The sequence below is a fragment of the Anolis carolinensis genome, chromosome 2, assembly GCF_035594765.1.
Source record: "Anolis carolinensis isolate JA03-04 chromosome 2, rAnoCar3.1.pri, whole genome shotgun sequence".
Classification (NCBI taxonomy): domain Eukaryota; kingdom Metazoa; phylum Chordata; class Lepidosauria; order Squamata; family Dactyloidae; genus Anolis; species Anolis carolinensis.
The window spans coordinates 154,964,640-154,980,659 of record NC_085842.1 but is presented as its reverse complement, the minus strand read 5'-3'; the positions used below and the strand labels follow the sequence as shown (position 1 = coordinate 154,980,659).

At 38.2% G+C, this 16,020-nt stretch overlaps 1 protein-coding gene across 3 annotated transcripts in view; it reads left to right on the top strand.

Annotated features, from left to right (window-relative positions):
- The window catches only part of map2k6 (mitogen-activated protein kinase kinase 6), a 114,371-nt gene extending 101,196 nt beyond the window's left edge, over nt 1-13,175 (top strand). For all 3 annotated transcript variants that reach the window (XM_062970867.1, XM_003216980.4, XM_062970868.1), the window contains 2 exons: nt 3,642-3,687; nt 8,058-13,175. In XM_062970867.1, the coding sequence (XP_062826937.1) occupies nt 3,642-3,687; nt 8,058-8,135 (124 nt within the window). In that variant the 3' untranslated portion in view covers nt 8,136-13,175. The remainder of the gene's footprint in view (nt 1-3,641; nt 3,688-8,057) is intronic.
- Nucleotides 13,176-16,020: the final 2,845 nt, after the last annotated feature.

The window sequence follows — 16,020 nt, the reverse complement described above, 5'->3', positions numbered from 1 at the left end:
TGTGAAAATGTGACATTCATTGAGATTATGCAGTTCATTTTTCCCATCTCTACTTATGGCTGTTAAGCTATGGGCACAAGCCTTGCTTGGGGAAGTTGGTCCATTGTTTTGAAAACAGGCCAGATCTCCCAAGGGACATGGGAAAGGCACGTATGTAAGTCTGTCCTTTACGTCAGCTGGCTCTACTTCCGCAGCCTCCTTCCTGAGCTGAGACACGTGTGTGTGAGTGAACTTTCTTCAAGGATAGTTTCTTTTGGCTTTCAGGAAATGTCATGCTGACCCCCAACTGGTCTTTGTAGGAAATAATGGAATGTGTCAGAACTCAAGCCCTTATTTCTCTTGGGCAACATGCCCAGATATACTGGAAAGACAAAGGGGACAAATTCCGCCTCAGCTTATGCTGTAAAATAGTTAGAATGCTATATAAAGCAAATGACTGTTGCGATACAACAGTGAGGCTCTTTGCACTCTGAAGGCTACCTAAAGAATCAGGCCTTCTTTTGAGGTTAAAATGAAGTCTATTCTCTTGTTCAGGTGTAGCGGGTGATATTCCCATTGTTACTTTGAACGTTTTAAAATAATTTAGGAATATTATTTTTGTCTCAGCCAGTGTAGTGTAACTACTATTCTGGAAATGAGAGCTCAAATCTTTGCTCAGTCATGGAAATCCACTGGATTACCTGAGTAAATCACACTCTCTGCCCCAGAGGAAGGCAAGGACACAAGCCCCATGGTAAGTCACTATATGTCAAAAATAAGGTATATAACAACAACAGGAATTGCACAACTGTCTTCTGGTCTACAAGTGGCTAGGAAGAAAAGCCGACACAAATAAATTCCAGTAAATCATTAAGGTAAAAAGTATTGGGTTTTGAAGATGGTCTCTGAAAGAGAGAGGGAAGGAACTCTTGATCTTTGTTATTACACAGCATAAGAGTTTTTGTAAACCTGAGCTCTGTGATGATGAAGCAAGAGATAGGCAGGAAATATCCCTTCAGTAAGCATCCTGCACTTCCTTTCAGATTTGGCAAATCCCAGCAGTTATAGTAAACTGATGATAGCACTTTTGTTTCTCCCAGTGTGACGCTTTACACCTCCTTCCCTTCTCTGCCAAGGCTTGTGTACGTGTCAAGATCTTTTTCAAGTCTCTCCAATAATCTTCCCCATAAATACCCTGCCAGGAAGAGAGTGGCTATTACATCCTGTCTTCAAAGCTATTTTCTGCAGGAGGGAGACTGAAATAAATGATCTTTTAACCATTCATCCCCCCCCCCACTCCCTCCCCCAGCACTCTGGCCAGAGACAAACATTTTTGCCCCAGCAGCCCATTGTAACAAAGTTATTTGCAGATGACGATAAATAACACCAATTGTATTTTTTGTTAGTTGAAGGGATCAGAAGTGAAAGAAAGACAATGCAACTCATATTTGTTTTCAGAGTCAGTACATGAATTCTGGATGTATCTGCTCATGGAAGAATATAGAGAGCTGTGTCTACACTACAAACTTATATTCATTTAATACCAGTTTGTCAATTTATCTTTTCCTGCTGTCTATCCTTGTAATTGAAGTGTGGTTCAAGAGCTAAGGAACATTCTTCCCATCTCTCACAGACTGCAGTTATTGTAATTTGACAGTGATTTTTCTTCAAATATACAGTGGGTCCCTGGTCTCCATTAGGGTTTGGTTCCAAGATTTCCCTGTGATACTGAAATCTGTAGATGCTTAAATTTCTTTATATACAATGGCATAATAAAATTGCATCCCCTATATAAAATGACATAATTAATGTTTGCTTTTTGAATTTAAAAAAATTCAAGATGTGAATGATTGAATCCATGGAAGCAAAATTCATAGGTATGAAAGACCAGCTAACCAACTATTTAGACTGTAAGCCTAAGCACACATCATATGTACAAAGGTATCCAGTAAGTAGCATTTAGAGTTAGGTAGTGGAGAACAAGGCCACGTTGTTGAGCTTTTATCTCAGTGGCCACATTTTTGATCCCTGCATAGAGAAGTGCCTAGGTCATCTATATGTAGATTTATTTCAATGTTACTTGGAACCATGTGTGATTAGGATAAGAGTGTTGGAGTTGCTGCCAACACTTAGCAGTTTCCCATGAGATATGGTCATTGCAAGTGTAAACTCAGAGGCAGAGGCAATGACTGACCCTCCACTCCTTGGTAATTGCTCAAGGATACCCCCACATATAAAATATGATCTATAGTATTAGGAAATATATCCATTGGAATTTAGTTTTCAGTATTGGAAGCTGAAGTTCATCCCAGTCGTTCCCATGTTGGAGGAAAAGCAGACACCTGAGCGGTCTATGTGTGGCACATATCTAGAATGTTTCCACTTCTGTCTCTGCTGCATCCTGATTAATTCCTTCTCTCTTCTGGTTGTATAATACATATAAGATATATTTGTTGTTGTCACCAATAATTAATTTATATGTATGCAACAATTATCATTATGTATGGTAATGCCGCATTATATTTTACATATTTCAGAAATAAAAGTTTGCTTAAAATTCAGCATCTCAGCTTTTGTACGTTATGGAGCATTGGTAGCCTGGATGGTCAATCATGTGGAACTCACTCCTTTTGGAAGCATGTTGAATCAACACACAAGGAGAGGAGTGCAGTAATTCCACTGAGCTTTTGTCTCTGGTTCTTTTGCTTTGCTTATAAAGAAAGTGGCAAATCTGGAAAAAATTATAGCTTCTCCATGGTGTAGTGGCTTGACCAGTGCACTAAGACTCTAGATGAGGGTTTGATTCCCTGCTTGTCCATGAAAACTGTAGGTGATTGTAGGCAAGCCGCACATGCTCATCTCAGAAAACCCTGCTTATTATTGCCATAACTTGGAAGATACTTTAAGGTACACCTATGTGCACCTATGTGCAGATATTATCCATGTGATTAGAAACAAAACCTTGTTTTGAACTAAATTACTGGCCCAATCATCTGAAAACTTTCCATATGCAGGAGAAACTTGCAAACTTGTTAAGACAGTAGTGGAACGGGAGGTAGAGGTAGACATCTACTATATGTTCATTCAACTTGTTTCAAATTGACTGAATAAGGATTTTTTTAAAAAAAAAACCTAGAAATTGCTCAGCCATTGCATATCTATGGCTGGTTTTGGATATGTACAGCCCTGATACCATATTGATACTGTTAGTTTTGTTACCTCACTTTTTGATATATCTCCAAAGTCACTTACAATTTAAAAACACAGAGTTAACAACTGATTCAGAATTAAATCAACAATAAAACAACTTCCAAGGAGGAGATGTTCTTACTGTGCTTATATAATTTTCTCAAATTCAGCAAATTAAGTTCTTCATAGATGCAAATATGACAAAAGGCACACAGTATTTCTTGCCTTTAGTTCGATAACGATGATATCCAGGAAATATTATTTGGAATTTTCCAAAATAGCCTTGATTGAACTGCTGGTACTGTATTTCTTGTTTATATGACTGGCTGAGTATGTTCAGTGTTAAGTGAGTATGTTCAATGTCCACCACACTGCTTTTAAAAGAGGTCTTCCATTGTATTTAGTTTTATTATTTGTCTGTTTGCCTGTACAGAATACATATAGAGATGTAATATTTTCCCTTTTCTTTAAAGCTTGAAGAAGAATTCCAAAGAAAGGCCAACATACTCTGAGCTAATGGTGAGTTTATTTAGATAGATTCAGGGGTAACACAAGCGGAACTGGGGTAGATTGATGGCTGGCGGACTCACGCACAAGTTCCCTCCAGAATTGCCATACATGAACCTCTGACCTTGTGTTCAGTGCCAAATTTTATCATGTTATGTAGTCAATCTTTGTGTTATATTGACAAATCACGCGGAGCAGTGCTGCTTAATGTAATATAAAATGCTTTCAGATCTCCAACTTGATTGATATTTCTGCTCTGAATTCACAAACTGGCCTTAGGCTAATGTTTCTCAGTTGTTTGCTTTCCCTCCTGTCTTTAGAGGAGGGCTACTAAGACATGACTACCTAGTGTAGACTGCAGTGAGATGATGCATATAAATGTTTTCAGTCATTTGCTGTAGAAATGCTAACAGTTGCTGTTATTACTGGCTAATTCTTCTGACCTCTGCCACCATTTCATGCATTCATCCCACTGAGACTACAGACCAATAGAGAAAATGGGTGGCAGTGAGCAGATTAAATTTTCAGGAGAGTATGTCTACTGCTGTTGATTCCATTGGAGCTCCTGGTAAACTTCAAGATACCTCAGAACATGGCTTATAAACCATATTCTTTCCTTAAAGCTTTCTTCTCAGCTCTTTCCCAAAATTCCAAATCCCTGCTGCTCACATCTTGAAAATGCTCATAGACAAACTGAGATAGCCGTGTCCTCTTTTCCCCTTCCTTGTGCGTTCCTTTTTTTGCTGAACATAACTCTCAGAAGGTGAAATGGCGGTGAGGTTCTCCGAAGCCTGCCTCATTATGTTTCTAAGGGGATGACTCAGAAAAATAAGCTAAAGCTCAAAAAATGATTGTAACATGTTAAATAACACCTATGGCAGTTCTGCAGAAACAAAAATATATAATGCGGTTATAAAGATGCAGCATTTTTTGCCATCTTTGGACACAAGGGAAGATCCGGCTGAATAGTCTTGTTTTTAAAAAGGTTATCTGTACACATACATAGAACATACATGCTTTTGCCCAGCCCTCTTCAAACCAAACAGCAAGATTTTACCATGTGGCTTTTTAGTACACACAAGGTTCACCAGGAAATGTGTGTGCTGCGGCCAGGCTCTGGTTGGCAGCCCTGTGCCATTTCTATTGAATTAGGATGTTGGATCACCTTTCAGATGTATCTCAGCATTGTGGTATTTTATGGCTGACATTAGTGTTGTAAGGTCCTGTGGTTTGGATTTTTCTCCCTTTTTTCACTTTCCCATGGCAGACATTGTGGTGCTGGAATAAGCTTGGCTTTTTAGGCTGGGGCTGCTTCCTTGCTTTCCTGTGAAGCTAAAATTTCAAATGGAAAATGAGATGATGTTTCAGGCACAGAGAGAGCTCATTTTCTTATTTGAAGTCTCCCTTTTACTATTGACGTAGTTTACAAAATGTGTCCTGGTGAACTCAAGGCTTCCTTGAAAGTTTTTTTCCGGGGAGTTCCCTTGCAAAGATATCATTAATTGCAAACATGCCTTCCAGATAGATTATTTTTTGTTAAAAAAGGGGATATTGATTTGTTAAAAATGGGGGTGGTGGTGAGGACCATAGTTGTAAGCTTGTAAACAGCATCTACTGATTGGGTATCCTATTCCAGTGTTCTGTCAAGCCTATCTAGGCCAGCATTATCCTCCCACACTGACTGACCAAACGTCTTTGGAAAGCCACTGGTTTTTTTACTGCATTTCCCAGAAACACAAATGTTAGCTTAGGAGTTCTGATGTATATAGTCTAAAGAAGTAACCTTTTTCAAGCTATGAGCAAGATATGAAGGCAGTAGCTGACTGATGCTTTGGGGCAAGTGGCTTCCAAGGCTGTCAAACAGCAGCTTTTCAGTTGTCGATGTGGAAATAATTTCCAAGTTGGAAAGTTTAAAAATGGCTTTTTTTGTGCACATCCTCATGTTTCACGCAGCTGTAATCAGGTTTTTGTCTTGGGTTAATTATTGCGGTTAGATTTTGGATCAGAGGGCCCTAGGCATCAAGGTTGAGGGAATCTCTTACAAATGATCTAGTCAACTATCTACTCAACACCCAGGTGCAGGGATAGAAATGGACCCTTTTTGCAGCAGTGCAGCCTGCAGAATCAGCATTGTATTAATGGTTTATGAATAAAATTTCCATAGGCTATATTAATCATACCAATAAGAAGACTAGTAAACTAAGACCCAGTGAAGAATATGAATCTTAAGTTATATTAAGTTGTAAATGTCATTAAATGTGGTATCTTTTAGGTGCCTTTTAGGTGAAGCTAATGTTTGATTTACCCCATTGTTAATGCAGTTGTATCTTTGGTACAATTAGTGTTAACAAGAGAGTGATTTTGGTATCTAACTAATAGTTGAACACGGTACTGGCCATTGTTTCAGAGAAATGTACAGTATCTAGAAAACACTAGATACTAATGTGCAAAGATTATGGTCATACTATACACTTTTTGACTATAACATTTAATATTGGCCCATCTAGTTTGTTATTATACAGTTCTTTATGGATTTACAGATCCATGTATACAAATGTCTTAAGTTTACGTGATAGGTATATAAATCTTATCTGCAATTATGCATTGTGATTGTGAAATGGGCAACTAACGGAAGATCTTAAAACTACCTATGTAGAAAATATTTCTTCACTAGGTCACTGTTTGATCAAGCAGTTGTGACTTATAATAGTTTTGTTACTTATAATGGTTGCAACATCTAGAGATCTAGTGGGTTTAGTCAATCGATTTTGTTAATTCAGGCATTTTCCTTAATGACAGTTAGCAATAATGTGTACTTAACATGGTGGTTTACAGGACCACATTATACCCCCTTCTTATCATTATCCTGTGTAGGAACATGCTTCCTACAGCTGAGTTTAGGAATATTGTGCTATTGTCATTAGGCTAACTCATTGTCCAAAATTTGCATCCCATACCCACTATACATACACACACATGCCTTCTGCACATAGAATGTTCAGATGAATAAGAATCTACAACTGCAGTATTGTATAAAATTATTTTTTGCACAAATGGTGCCTGTTTGCATACAGTCCTATCCAATCATATGCCTAAACGTTAGTTCTAACTAGAGGAGATCTATTGACTCAATGAGACCTTAATATATCAGCTATTGTGTTAATTCCGCTGAGTCTGCCAGTTTGTTCTATTTGGGACTAACAGTTGGATTTAAAGCACAATGTTCTTGCATGGGGTATAACTTCCCCAAATATAAAATACACCGAGTGTGCATATACACAGCAGTGTATAAATACTTCATTGTGATTTGGCACAGTCCTAGGGTGGTCTGTGTATGTCTCAGTATGTGTATGTGCGTATATGATTGTATGATTCATTCCCAAATTGCTCTGAAAGGGGATTTCATGATTAGGTTCTTCTCTCACATTGGTCTTTACCTTACTTCTCTGCTTGGTTGGTTTTATCTCTTTCTTCTGCCTTTCGCATGTTGAAATTACATGTCCTCCCACCTAGACCTTCTCTTCAAATCCAAAGCCCGCTTGCCTGTTGGCTGAATAATTGTTTCTGGACTCTTTTTTAAACATTGGAAGAATTTCACATTTCTTTCCTCATGAAAGAAGATCCCTTGGCTTCAATCTATTTTTGGTGGAGGAGAGTGTTGGATGTTGTCAGGATGAAGTAGCTTATGGTCCTTCCTCAGCCATGAACTTGATGAACTTGCTGTTGTGGCTTGGAGCGTATCATTCTCTTTGACTCTTGGCTCCCTTTATATGGGAAAAATCATATCAATGGCCTACTTTGTAGACTTTATTTGCAATGATAATGCCAGAGAGGAAGGGCGAGAAGGGAGAGAGAATGACATTAAAAGCACTTGCCACATAGTAGAGGTTCTGTAGACATGAGAAGTAGCTTGTTTTTCTCATATACACACAGGGTATATAACAGATGCTTTTGTTGATGTATTATATCCAGTTCAGTGACTGATTCTTGTATGCATAATTCTCAGTGGTTTTTTTATGCTGGACTTTTTACTGATGGCCCTGAAAAACTTGCATAACCATATTTGTAGAGAAATCATATCCACTTGGTCTTCATCTGGCCAGGAGCACATTTATATTTTGCTGTGATAAAATTGTGCGAATTAAAATAGTATTTTTATGAGTCTCTGGGGGAAAGTAGTGCAATATCTATATACCTGTGAATTCATGTGTGTGTGTGTGTGTGTGTATATACACACACACACACACACATATACACATATACACACACACACAAACACCCAGGACAAGGAACTGTAAAGCACAGCAGAACAGGTCAAAACGAAACTTAACATGTATTCTCTTCTTCTTTTTTCATCCAACCCCCAACCCCACCCATTTTAGCAACACCGTTTCTTCACCCTGCACGAATCCAAAGAGACAGATGTGGCTTCTTTTGTCAAGCTCATCCTGGGAAACTGAGAAATGAACTTGTACATGATTTTCCCCTTTTATGGACTGGTGGGTTTAGGAAGCCAGGCACATGGCAGAGCAACAGCACATGAGAACCAGTAGGAGAACCTGCCATTGCCACTCATTTTTTTTCTTTTTCTTCTTCTTCCTTTTTTTGGTAAAATGCTACTTACCCTCCTCTTGAAGGCTTTTAAAGGATTCTTTGATATCCATAGTGGCATAGAATGAACTGGTTAGTGAAATGAATTTTATTAAGATTGTCAACTGTAAACAGAAAAGAAAAATACAAACACATTTAACATGTTCATCGAGGACAGTCAAAAGAGTTCTCAAACCATCGTCTCAGCATATCATACTTTGTTCCCTGCCAACCCAGATTTGCTTTTGTTTATGGGAATAGGTGCTACTGTAGTTATGAAGTTCTATGTAGAGATATATTTTGTCCTTACCATTATTTTAATATTTATGTTAAGTGCTTGATTTTAATAGAATCTCAGTTTTTTAAAGTGAGAGTTGAATGGTGAACAATAATGACAGCCACAACAACTAAAGCTTACAGATATTAGTATTTATAGAGCTTTGCTGGGAAAAGGAAAATGAGAAGGTCGTATAGATGTATGTGGAATGGTGGACAAATTTAAATTCAAAGAAGAGTTTGGCTTATATATTAGCCTAATAATGTCTGTATTACTCTTTAGGTCAGTGGTTCTCAACCTGTGGGTCCCCAGGTGTTTTGACCTACAGCTCCCAGAAATCCCAGTCAGTTTACTAGCTGTTAGGATTTCTGGGAGTTGAAGGCCAAAACATCTGGGGACCCACAGGTAGAGAACCACTGGTTTAGGTGATGCATCGAGATGATATTGCTTTTGCAAGAGCATCAAAATAATGCAAATGTGCAGTTTTTGTGGTTATTATTATCTCCTTGGTTTGGCTTATATCTGCATATCACCAATGGATGTTGATATCTAGAAGGATAATCCCAGGGAATCTGGTATTATCAGAGTGAAAATGTTATCTATATTTGTAAAGAAGTGTGCAAAATCATAAGAAATATTAGCCATTTGACTTTTAGCCAAGTAATGGGAACAATTACCCCATCATTTATAATCAAATCATTCATATTGGTTAAGCCTGTTTCACTGATGGGAAAGTCACTGGAAGAAAATGAAACTAGAAGGAGCATCTTGGAGAAATGGATTTCAAGAAAGGGGTGAAATAATTTAACAGGAGGGTGTCAGTTTTGAGTTCCAAATATTACATTAACAGTACAGTATACTAATTGTATCTTGGACATTTGTCACAGATACATCTAATATTTGCCCTGTTCTTTTTTCCACTTTTTCCATTTTCCATTTTTCCATTTTTGGAAGTCACCTATGGAAATCCTGCTCATTTTGGAACAAGGTAAAATAGTGGCAGTCTGAAAAGCAAGCAAGGAACTGGAGTCAGCAACAAGAATGGAAACATAAGTTGTACCCCTTGTCTTAATTAAAAATATCAGCAACACATGGGGCCAAATCACTGACTGATTTTCCCCACAGTGTGGTTATAACTGCTTCTAAATCTGCACAGGACATACTTTGACCTCCCGTTCACTGCCTTCTTGTGTTTGAATCTCTTGCTTTGTGACACACAGCTACTCTTCCCTGAGTGTTTTGGGTAACAAGATTGCGTGTTTTCCTAATGGAATCCCCTACAGCAGTGATTCTCAACCTGTGGGTCCCCAGGTGTTTTGGACTACAACTCCCAGAAATCCCAGCCAATTTACCAGCTGTTAGGATTTCTGGGAGTTGAAGCCAAAACTTCTGGGGATGGGACTCACAGGTTGAGAACCACTGCCCTACAGTCTTAAGAGTGTCAGAACTACTGCTGCTTGTGAAGTGTTCCCCATTTCTGAAGGTGTGCCATGTCCTGTTCTTCATAATGAATTGGTTCTTCCAAATTCTTAACAAGGGTACACTACCAAAGTTTGATGTCAAAGGAAAATACTGTTTCTGGCACCACAGATCTTTTCCATTGTATTAGGACACCCTATGTCGATCCAAGTACACACCATGGCAGCAGCTCCGAAATCTGGTAATAGTCATATCAGGTGATGATCCAGCATCTCCATAACATAGCTGTTGTCAGAGGGCTTGCCACCTCACAATCCCTACTTGTAACTCCTGTATTGTGCATTTATCCACTGGAAGCCATTAAGAACCATCGGACTGCAGACAAAACACTAAAATGGGTTTATGTGACTTAGTAATCTCCAAGGCCTCAAATGGCTTGTAACCTGCCCCCTTTTCCCCTTTTTACTTCCCCTTTGCTTCAGCACTTACTCGCCGCCTCAATCATTCTGAGCCGCTTGATTGATTATCTTCAGCTGCAGCTCAGGCTCAGCCAGCCGGTTTTTAGAACTAGTTCCAGCATCAATTCTCACTTTGAAAAACATGACATTTAAAACCCACTTTTTGGGTTTTCTCCATGTGGAGCTGATGCTTGCTGTAGAGATTGTTTTTGCTTCTTTTCTCTTGGAAGAGCAAGCCTCATTTGGACACCACATCCTTTTGACCTCAGAACACCTTTATTTGAGTTCTGTGGTAACGGACAGGCTGGATTTATGAGATAGGATCAGTGTTAATAGCAGATATTAATACTCCCATTGGTTTCCAGGGGAAGAAGGATGCCAGCACTGTCTGCTATAAGTCAGTCTAGAAATATCACTGCTCTGTGAAACAACACTACATGCCTCAAGCTTTATTTTAGGAATTCAAATTGGGAGCCTAAGTTTCTTAATCACTTGGGTGCTATTAGGATTTATTGAGATTATTTTTTGTCAATTCTGTGTTAATATAATATGTCTCTTGGCAGGAATTTAGACTCATTCATACACAATCTCAGAATGAAGCACACTCAAGCTTTTGGTCCCTTCTCATCAAAACTAAAACTTGTGTGTTCTTGTTTCAAAATCCACATACTATATTAATGACCCTCCTTTATGGATCGTTCATATTGTTATGGCACAATCCACTTTCTTGAATTTCTAAAGAATGCATTGAGAGTAAAAGGAGGATGTAGTAATTCATGCATAATCAAGTGATGACAGGGTTCGAAGCAATGAGTTTAAATTCAGGGAAAGGACACATTTCTTCAAATGTATTCATTTAAGAAACTTCTTGATTTGCGCCTAAACATACACCAAGAACATATTTTTGGATCTTAACTTTCAGAATTTTTCAGCCAGTCCAGCCAATTGTTATGCTGGCAAGGGATTCTGGGAGTTGTAGATTACTCCTTAGCTTCAAACTTCTGTACCTGTTGAACTGGTAAACAAAAATAGAAGTTGAAGGTAATGAAAGACTTATCAAAATCCATAATTTTGCTCACAAAACCAGCTCTTGACTTATACATGAAGTCAATTTATACAGGAGTATATATGATAGATATGTTCCTGGGCATTACTTTTTTAACAGAAAATTTGGTGCCACAGAAAGAAATAACATGAAAAGAACAGGGATAGAATCTTACACCCCCCCCCAAAAGCCATTCAAACATGGATTCAAAACAAGCAGTATGCAAAAATAAACAAAAACATTTGAATCTTCTAGAATCCATTTGAAAGCTTTGTCCAAAAAAAGTATTTAAAGGTTACATTATTTCACCGGCTTTCATTTTTCTTGTGTTTTCCACTTTGGTTGCCAAGTTATGTTTTTAACTGGAACATAACTTTAAGGGATTCTGGAGGTAGCTGCTTCTTACCTTGTCTGTTGTGGACAGGCACACATGGCAATATTAGGCTCTGCTAAAATAGAATCCCTTTATTTCCCAGTTACACTTTTATCCAATGTTTATTGCAGACATATTTCTGCAACCAGATGCCAAAAGTCAGTTTCTCCAGAACTCCCTAACAACCTTCAAGTGCCGATGTTGTTTTAAAAAAAACTCAAAGCAATGGAAAAAAGAGAGTTGGACGGATGTAGAAAGGCTTTGTAGAAAAGAATTTCACTGTCATAGGTTTTGTTGACAGAGATATGCCTGTACTTCTTGAAGCTGTGAAGTAAACAGGGTAACTGGAGACATGCACAAACACTGTTTTGCCTTCTGATTTGCTGAAGCAAGACATAATTGTAGCATTCTTCTCATGCTGATTTCTGATTTTCACGTATAGACCATGATAGTATAGGGTTGTTGTATGTCTTTCGGGCTGTGTGGCCATGTTCCAGAAGCATTCTCTCCTGACGTTTCGCCCACATCTATGGCGGGCATCCTCAGAGGTTGTGAGGTACCTCACAACCTCTGAGGATGCCCGCCATAGATGTGGGCGAAACGTCAGGAGAGAATGCTTCTGGAACATGGCCACACAGCCCGAAAGACATACAACAACCCTGTGATCCCGGCCATGAAAGCCTTCGACAACACATGATAGTATAACTTTTTCTTCCATTAAAAAAGCACAGTACTTCTTAATTACTCTGAGATTTCTGTTCTGTAAGGGCCCTTCCAGACAGGCCCTATATCCCAGGATCTGATCTCAGGTTTTCTGTTTATCCCAGATTATCTGGCAGTGTGGACTCATATAATCCAGTTTAAAGCAGAAAACCTAAGATCAGATCCTGGAATACAGGGCCTGTCTGGAAGGGCCCTAAGTTCTTCCATATACATTGTTTAGTGGTCACACCTTGTTCTTGCCTCTAGCTGGAAATGAGTGGGGAAAGAGCTACATTAATCAAGGCAACCTGTTGCATATTTAGTACAGGAAAATGGAAAGTACTTTCAAGGATTCTTGTTTTCTTGTACATTTGAAGGGAAATCACGGAAGAGACCTTAGAAATGACTATTGAACAGTTCTGTTACTATGTGGACAATGTTGTCTTTTTAAAAAGGGGACATGTCTTTAAATATAAAATTGATTCCACTGCAGAAAATAAGAACATGAATTACAGTAGTTTTTCTTTTTTGTTGCTAATATTTATTGGCTTTTGTTCTTAAGAATGAGGGAATGGCTATCCATGTAATACTGTTACTAAATTGTTCTTCTGTGCCATAAAAGCCTGCTAAACCATTCACAGATGTTACTGAGTTTCCATTGATTCATTGGTCTTAGGTTTTTAGGTTGAGTGTCATGCTCAAATAGACTCATCCTAATCAAAGACTTAATAATGATTGGCTGAAATGCTTTTGATCAAGGGATCTACTCTAAGCATAGCTAAGTTGTGGCATAAGAGCTAAAATTTGGGACCATGGGATCTTGGTATCTGGTGGTGTTTGTTCCAGGATTCCACATCGGCACTAAAATCTGTTTCTACTCAAGATCAATTATATACAACGACATAGAAAAATGGCAAAATAACAGAATCAAAGTTTGTTTGTTTTTTAATTTCTGTTAAAAATTTTAAGTCATGAATCTAGGAATACGGAATGTGTGGATATCGAGGGCCAACTGTATTCAGGTAAACAAAACAATTTCAGTTAAAAGGTCAGCTTGTTCTACTCCAAACTTCCTGATTGGGGATATACCAATTACTTATTCCTGGTCTCCCTTTGAAAAATGTGAAAGCCATGAGGTTTTGAAGAACTATTAAATGTAGTAAATGGCTCTTTTCCAAACTCAGTTCCATTCTTCTTCTAGCACTGAAATATACTCAGAACAGGTATGTAGGATGTGAAGTTGACAAAAAGCTCTAGAATTGACCATCATGTAGATTAATATCTTCTGCCATTCATAAAATTCACTCCCATCTAATTGAAATTCATTAATAAGAATGCCAACAACACTGTTGGCAAGGATGCAAAATCTCTGGTACTCACATACATTTTAGGTAGTTTTCCTCAAAAACTAAAAAAATGTGAGTGGATTTTTTTTGGGGGGGAGGGAATAGGATAGTTACTGGGCAGAGTATTTCAGCCATTTATACAATTGGCTTATCTTTATTAATAGTTGGAAGTCATATTTATATCCGCTCCTGTATGTCAAGATTATGTCAAAAGAGTGCCAATCCTAATCTTATGATAATCTGTTGCAATGGTGGTTGGTGTTTGGCAATCATGAATAAACTTGACTGCTCAAATAAAGTAACAGACAAACATTGATGCACCTGAAAACTTCATGATACTTTACTGCCATTTATTTAATATAGTAACAAAAATTCAGACACTGCCTGCCCATATGGGTCTCCTGGTAACCAATCGAATGATGCATTCTCTGACTCAGCCTAATACGGATTTTTCTTTCTTATTAGCCATATTCATTGGCTGCTATTGTTAATATGACTTGTCTGTAGGTTCGTTCTGTTTATTTTGTAATTAAATTTGGAAATAAATGAAGGGGCATAGGGGAACTCCCTTTTTTTTAAAAGTAAACATTCACATATAAATATTACAATCATCATGGTCGTTATTATGTGGGTTTAGTTACAAGTCCTGATATTTGTAAACCACATTTCAGTTTCAGCCTTTTTTGGTCCACAGATGATGGTATCCAAGTCTTTGACAATAATGGCTGTTGTCCTCTGTATGTGCAAAAGTGTACTTTGATCATTATGCCATGAATTTTCTGCAGCACTTAGAGCCTATGGATTTGCTACCATTGCAATGTTGCCAGATGTGAGTTTTGGTAGTGGCACTGATGGATGATAGTGACAGATATTCAAATATTTTTTCTAAACATCACACTACAGATAATGATTTGAATCTATTGCCCTTGTGGGATCACACATTCTATGTACAAGTTTCTCTCCAATTGCAAGCACCTGGGAGACCAGAGATGGGGAATCTCACAGATCTTTTTAATAATTTATGTGAGATTATTGGTATGATACTAGTGATGGCAGTCCACTCTTGACTTCATAGGGGCATTCCACCTTGTGCATGACACTATATTACTGAACTTACCATGTTTTGTATTCCTCCATTGTTCAGTGATGAGACAAGACCAAAATGTAATCAGAAGCAACAGAAAAATTGTCTCCTTGCCTATGGCAATGACTATTTTATCCTTCTGACTAGGCCAGGAAGAATGTGCTGTCCATCTTAATGAGCACAATTCAGGTGGTCTCGCTTTTTTTCCTCTCCCAGTTGAAGCAGTGTACTGTCAGATCTTTGGCATTCTTTGAGTTCCCTTTAAGGATCATGCAAATGTTTGCCTTGGATTCAAGGACATTTTTCCCATTAAATGGACTAGGTAACAGATGTCAAACTCATTATCACTGAGGGCCACATCAGCCTTATGGTTTCCTTCAAAGAGCAATTTATAATGGTATGACTGTATAAATGTATGTTGCCCTGGCATTGAAAAACTCACAGGTCACATAAAATGATGTGGAGGGCCAGATTTGGCCTGCGGGCCTTGTGTTTGACATGTATGGGCTAGTGTTATTAATATTCCATTTTTGTTCTTGCAGACAAATAATCTCAGTTTTCTCCCCACTGTGGAGAAAAAATATTCCCACACAATTATTTCTTGGTATTTGCAGTTCCCAAGGTGCATCAGGAAATCATTGTGTAAAGAATATCTACTTGTGTTTTCCTGCAATCAGTCTTGGGCAACAGAAGTCTTACACAAGATAGTGTTCACTAACAAAATCATGGGCCTGACTTTGTGCAAGATTGCTGTTTTCTGTGCAAATAACAGATATTTTATACAACTAAAATTTTGTAGACAACCCAACAAACTCCCCTCCCCCTCAAAAAAAATGCACATGCCCACCCAGAAATGATTGGGGATGAGTTTGCATAAAACCTCGCTGTCTCAGTGTTTTGCCAAAACACAAATAATACTGAATATTCTTTCCATCCTGTTCTTTGTAATATACAGTACCCTACTGATGCATTTTCTGGCGGTCATACATGACATCTTCCCTGTTGCAAGTTTCCTTGATTGCCAAATAATCTGAAGACTGCATAGCGTTGA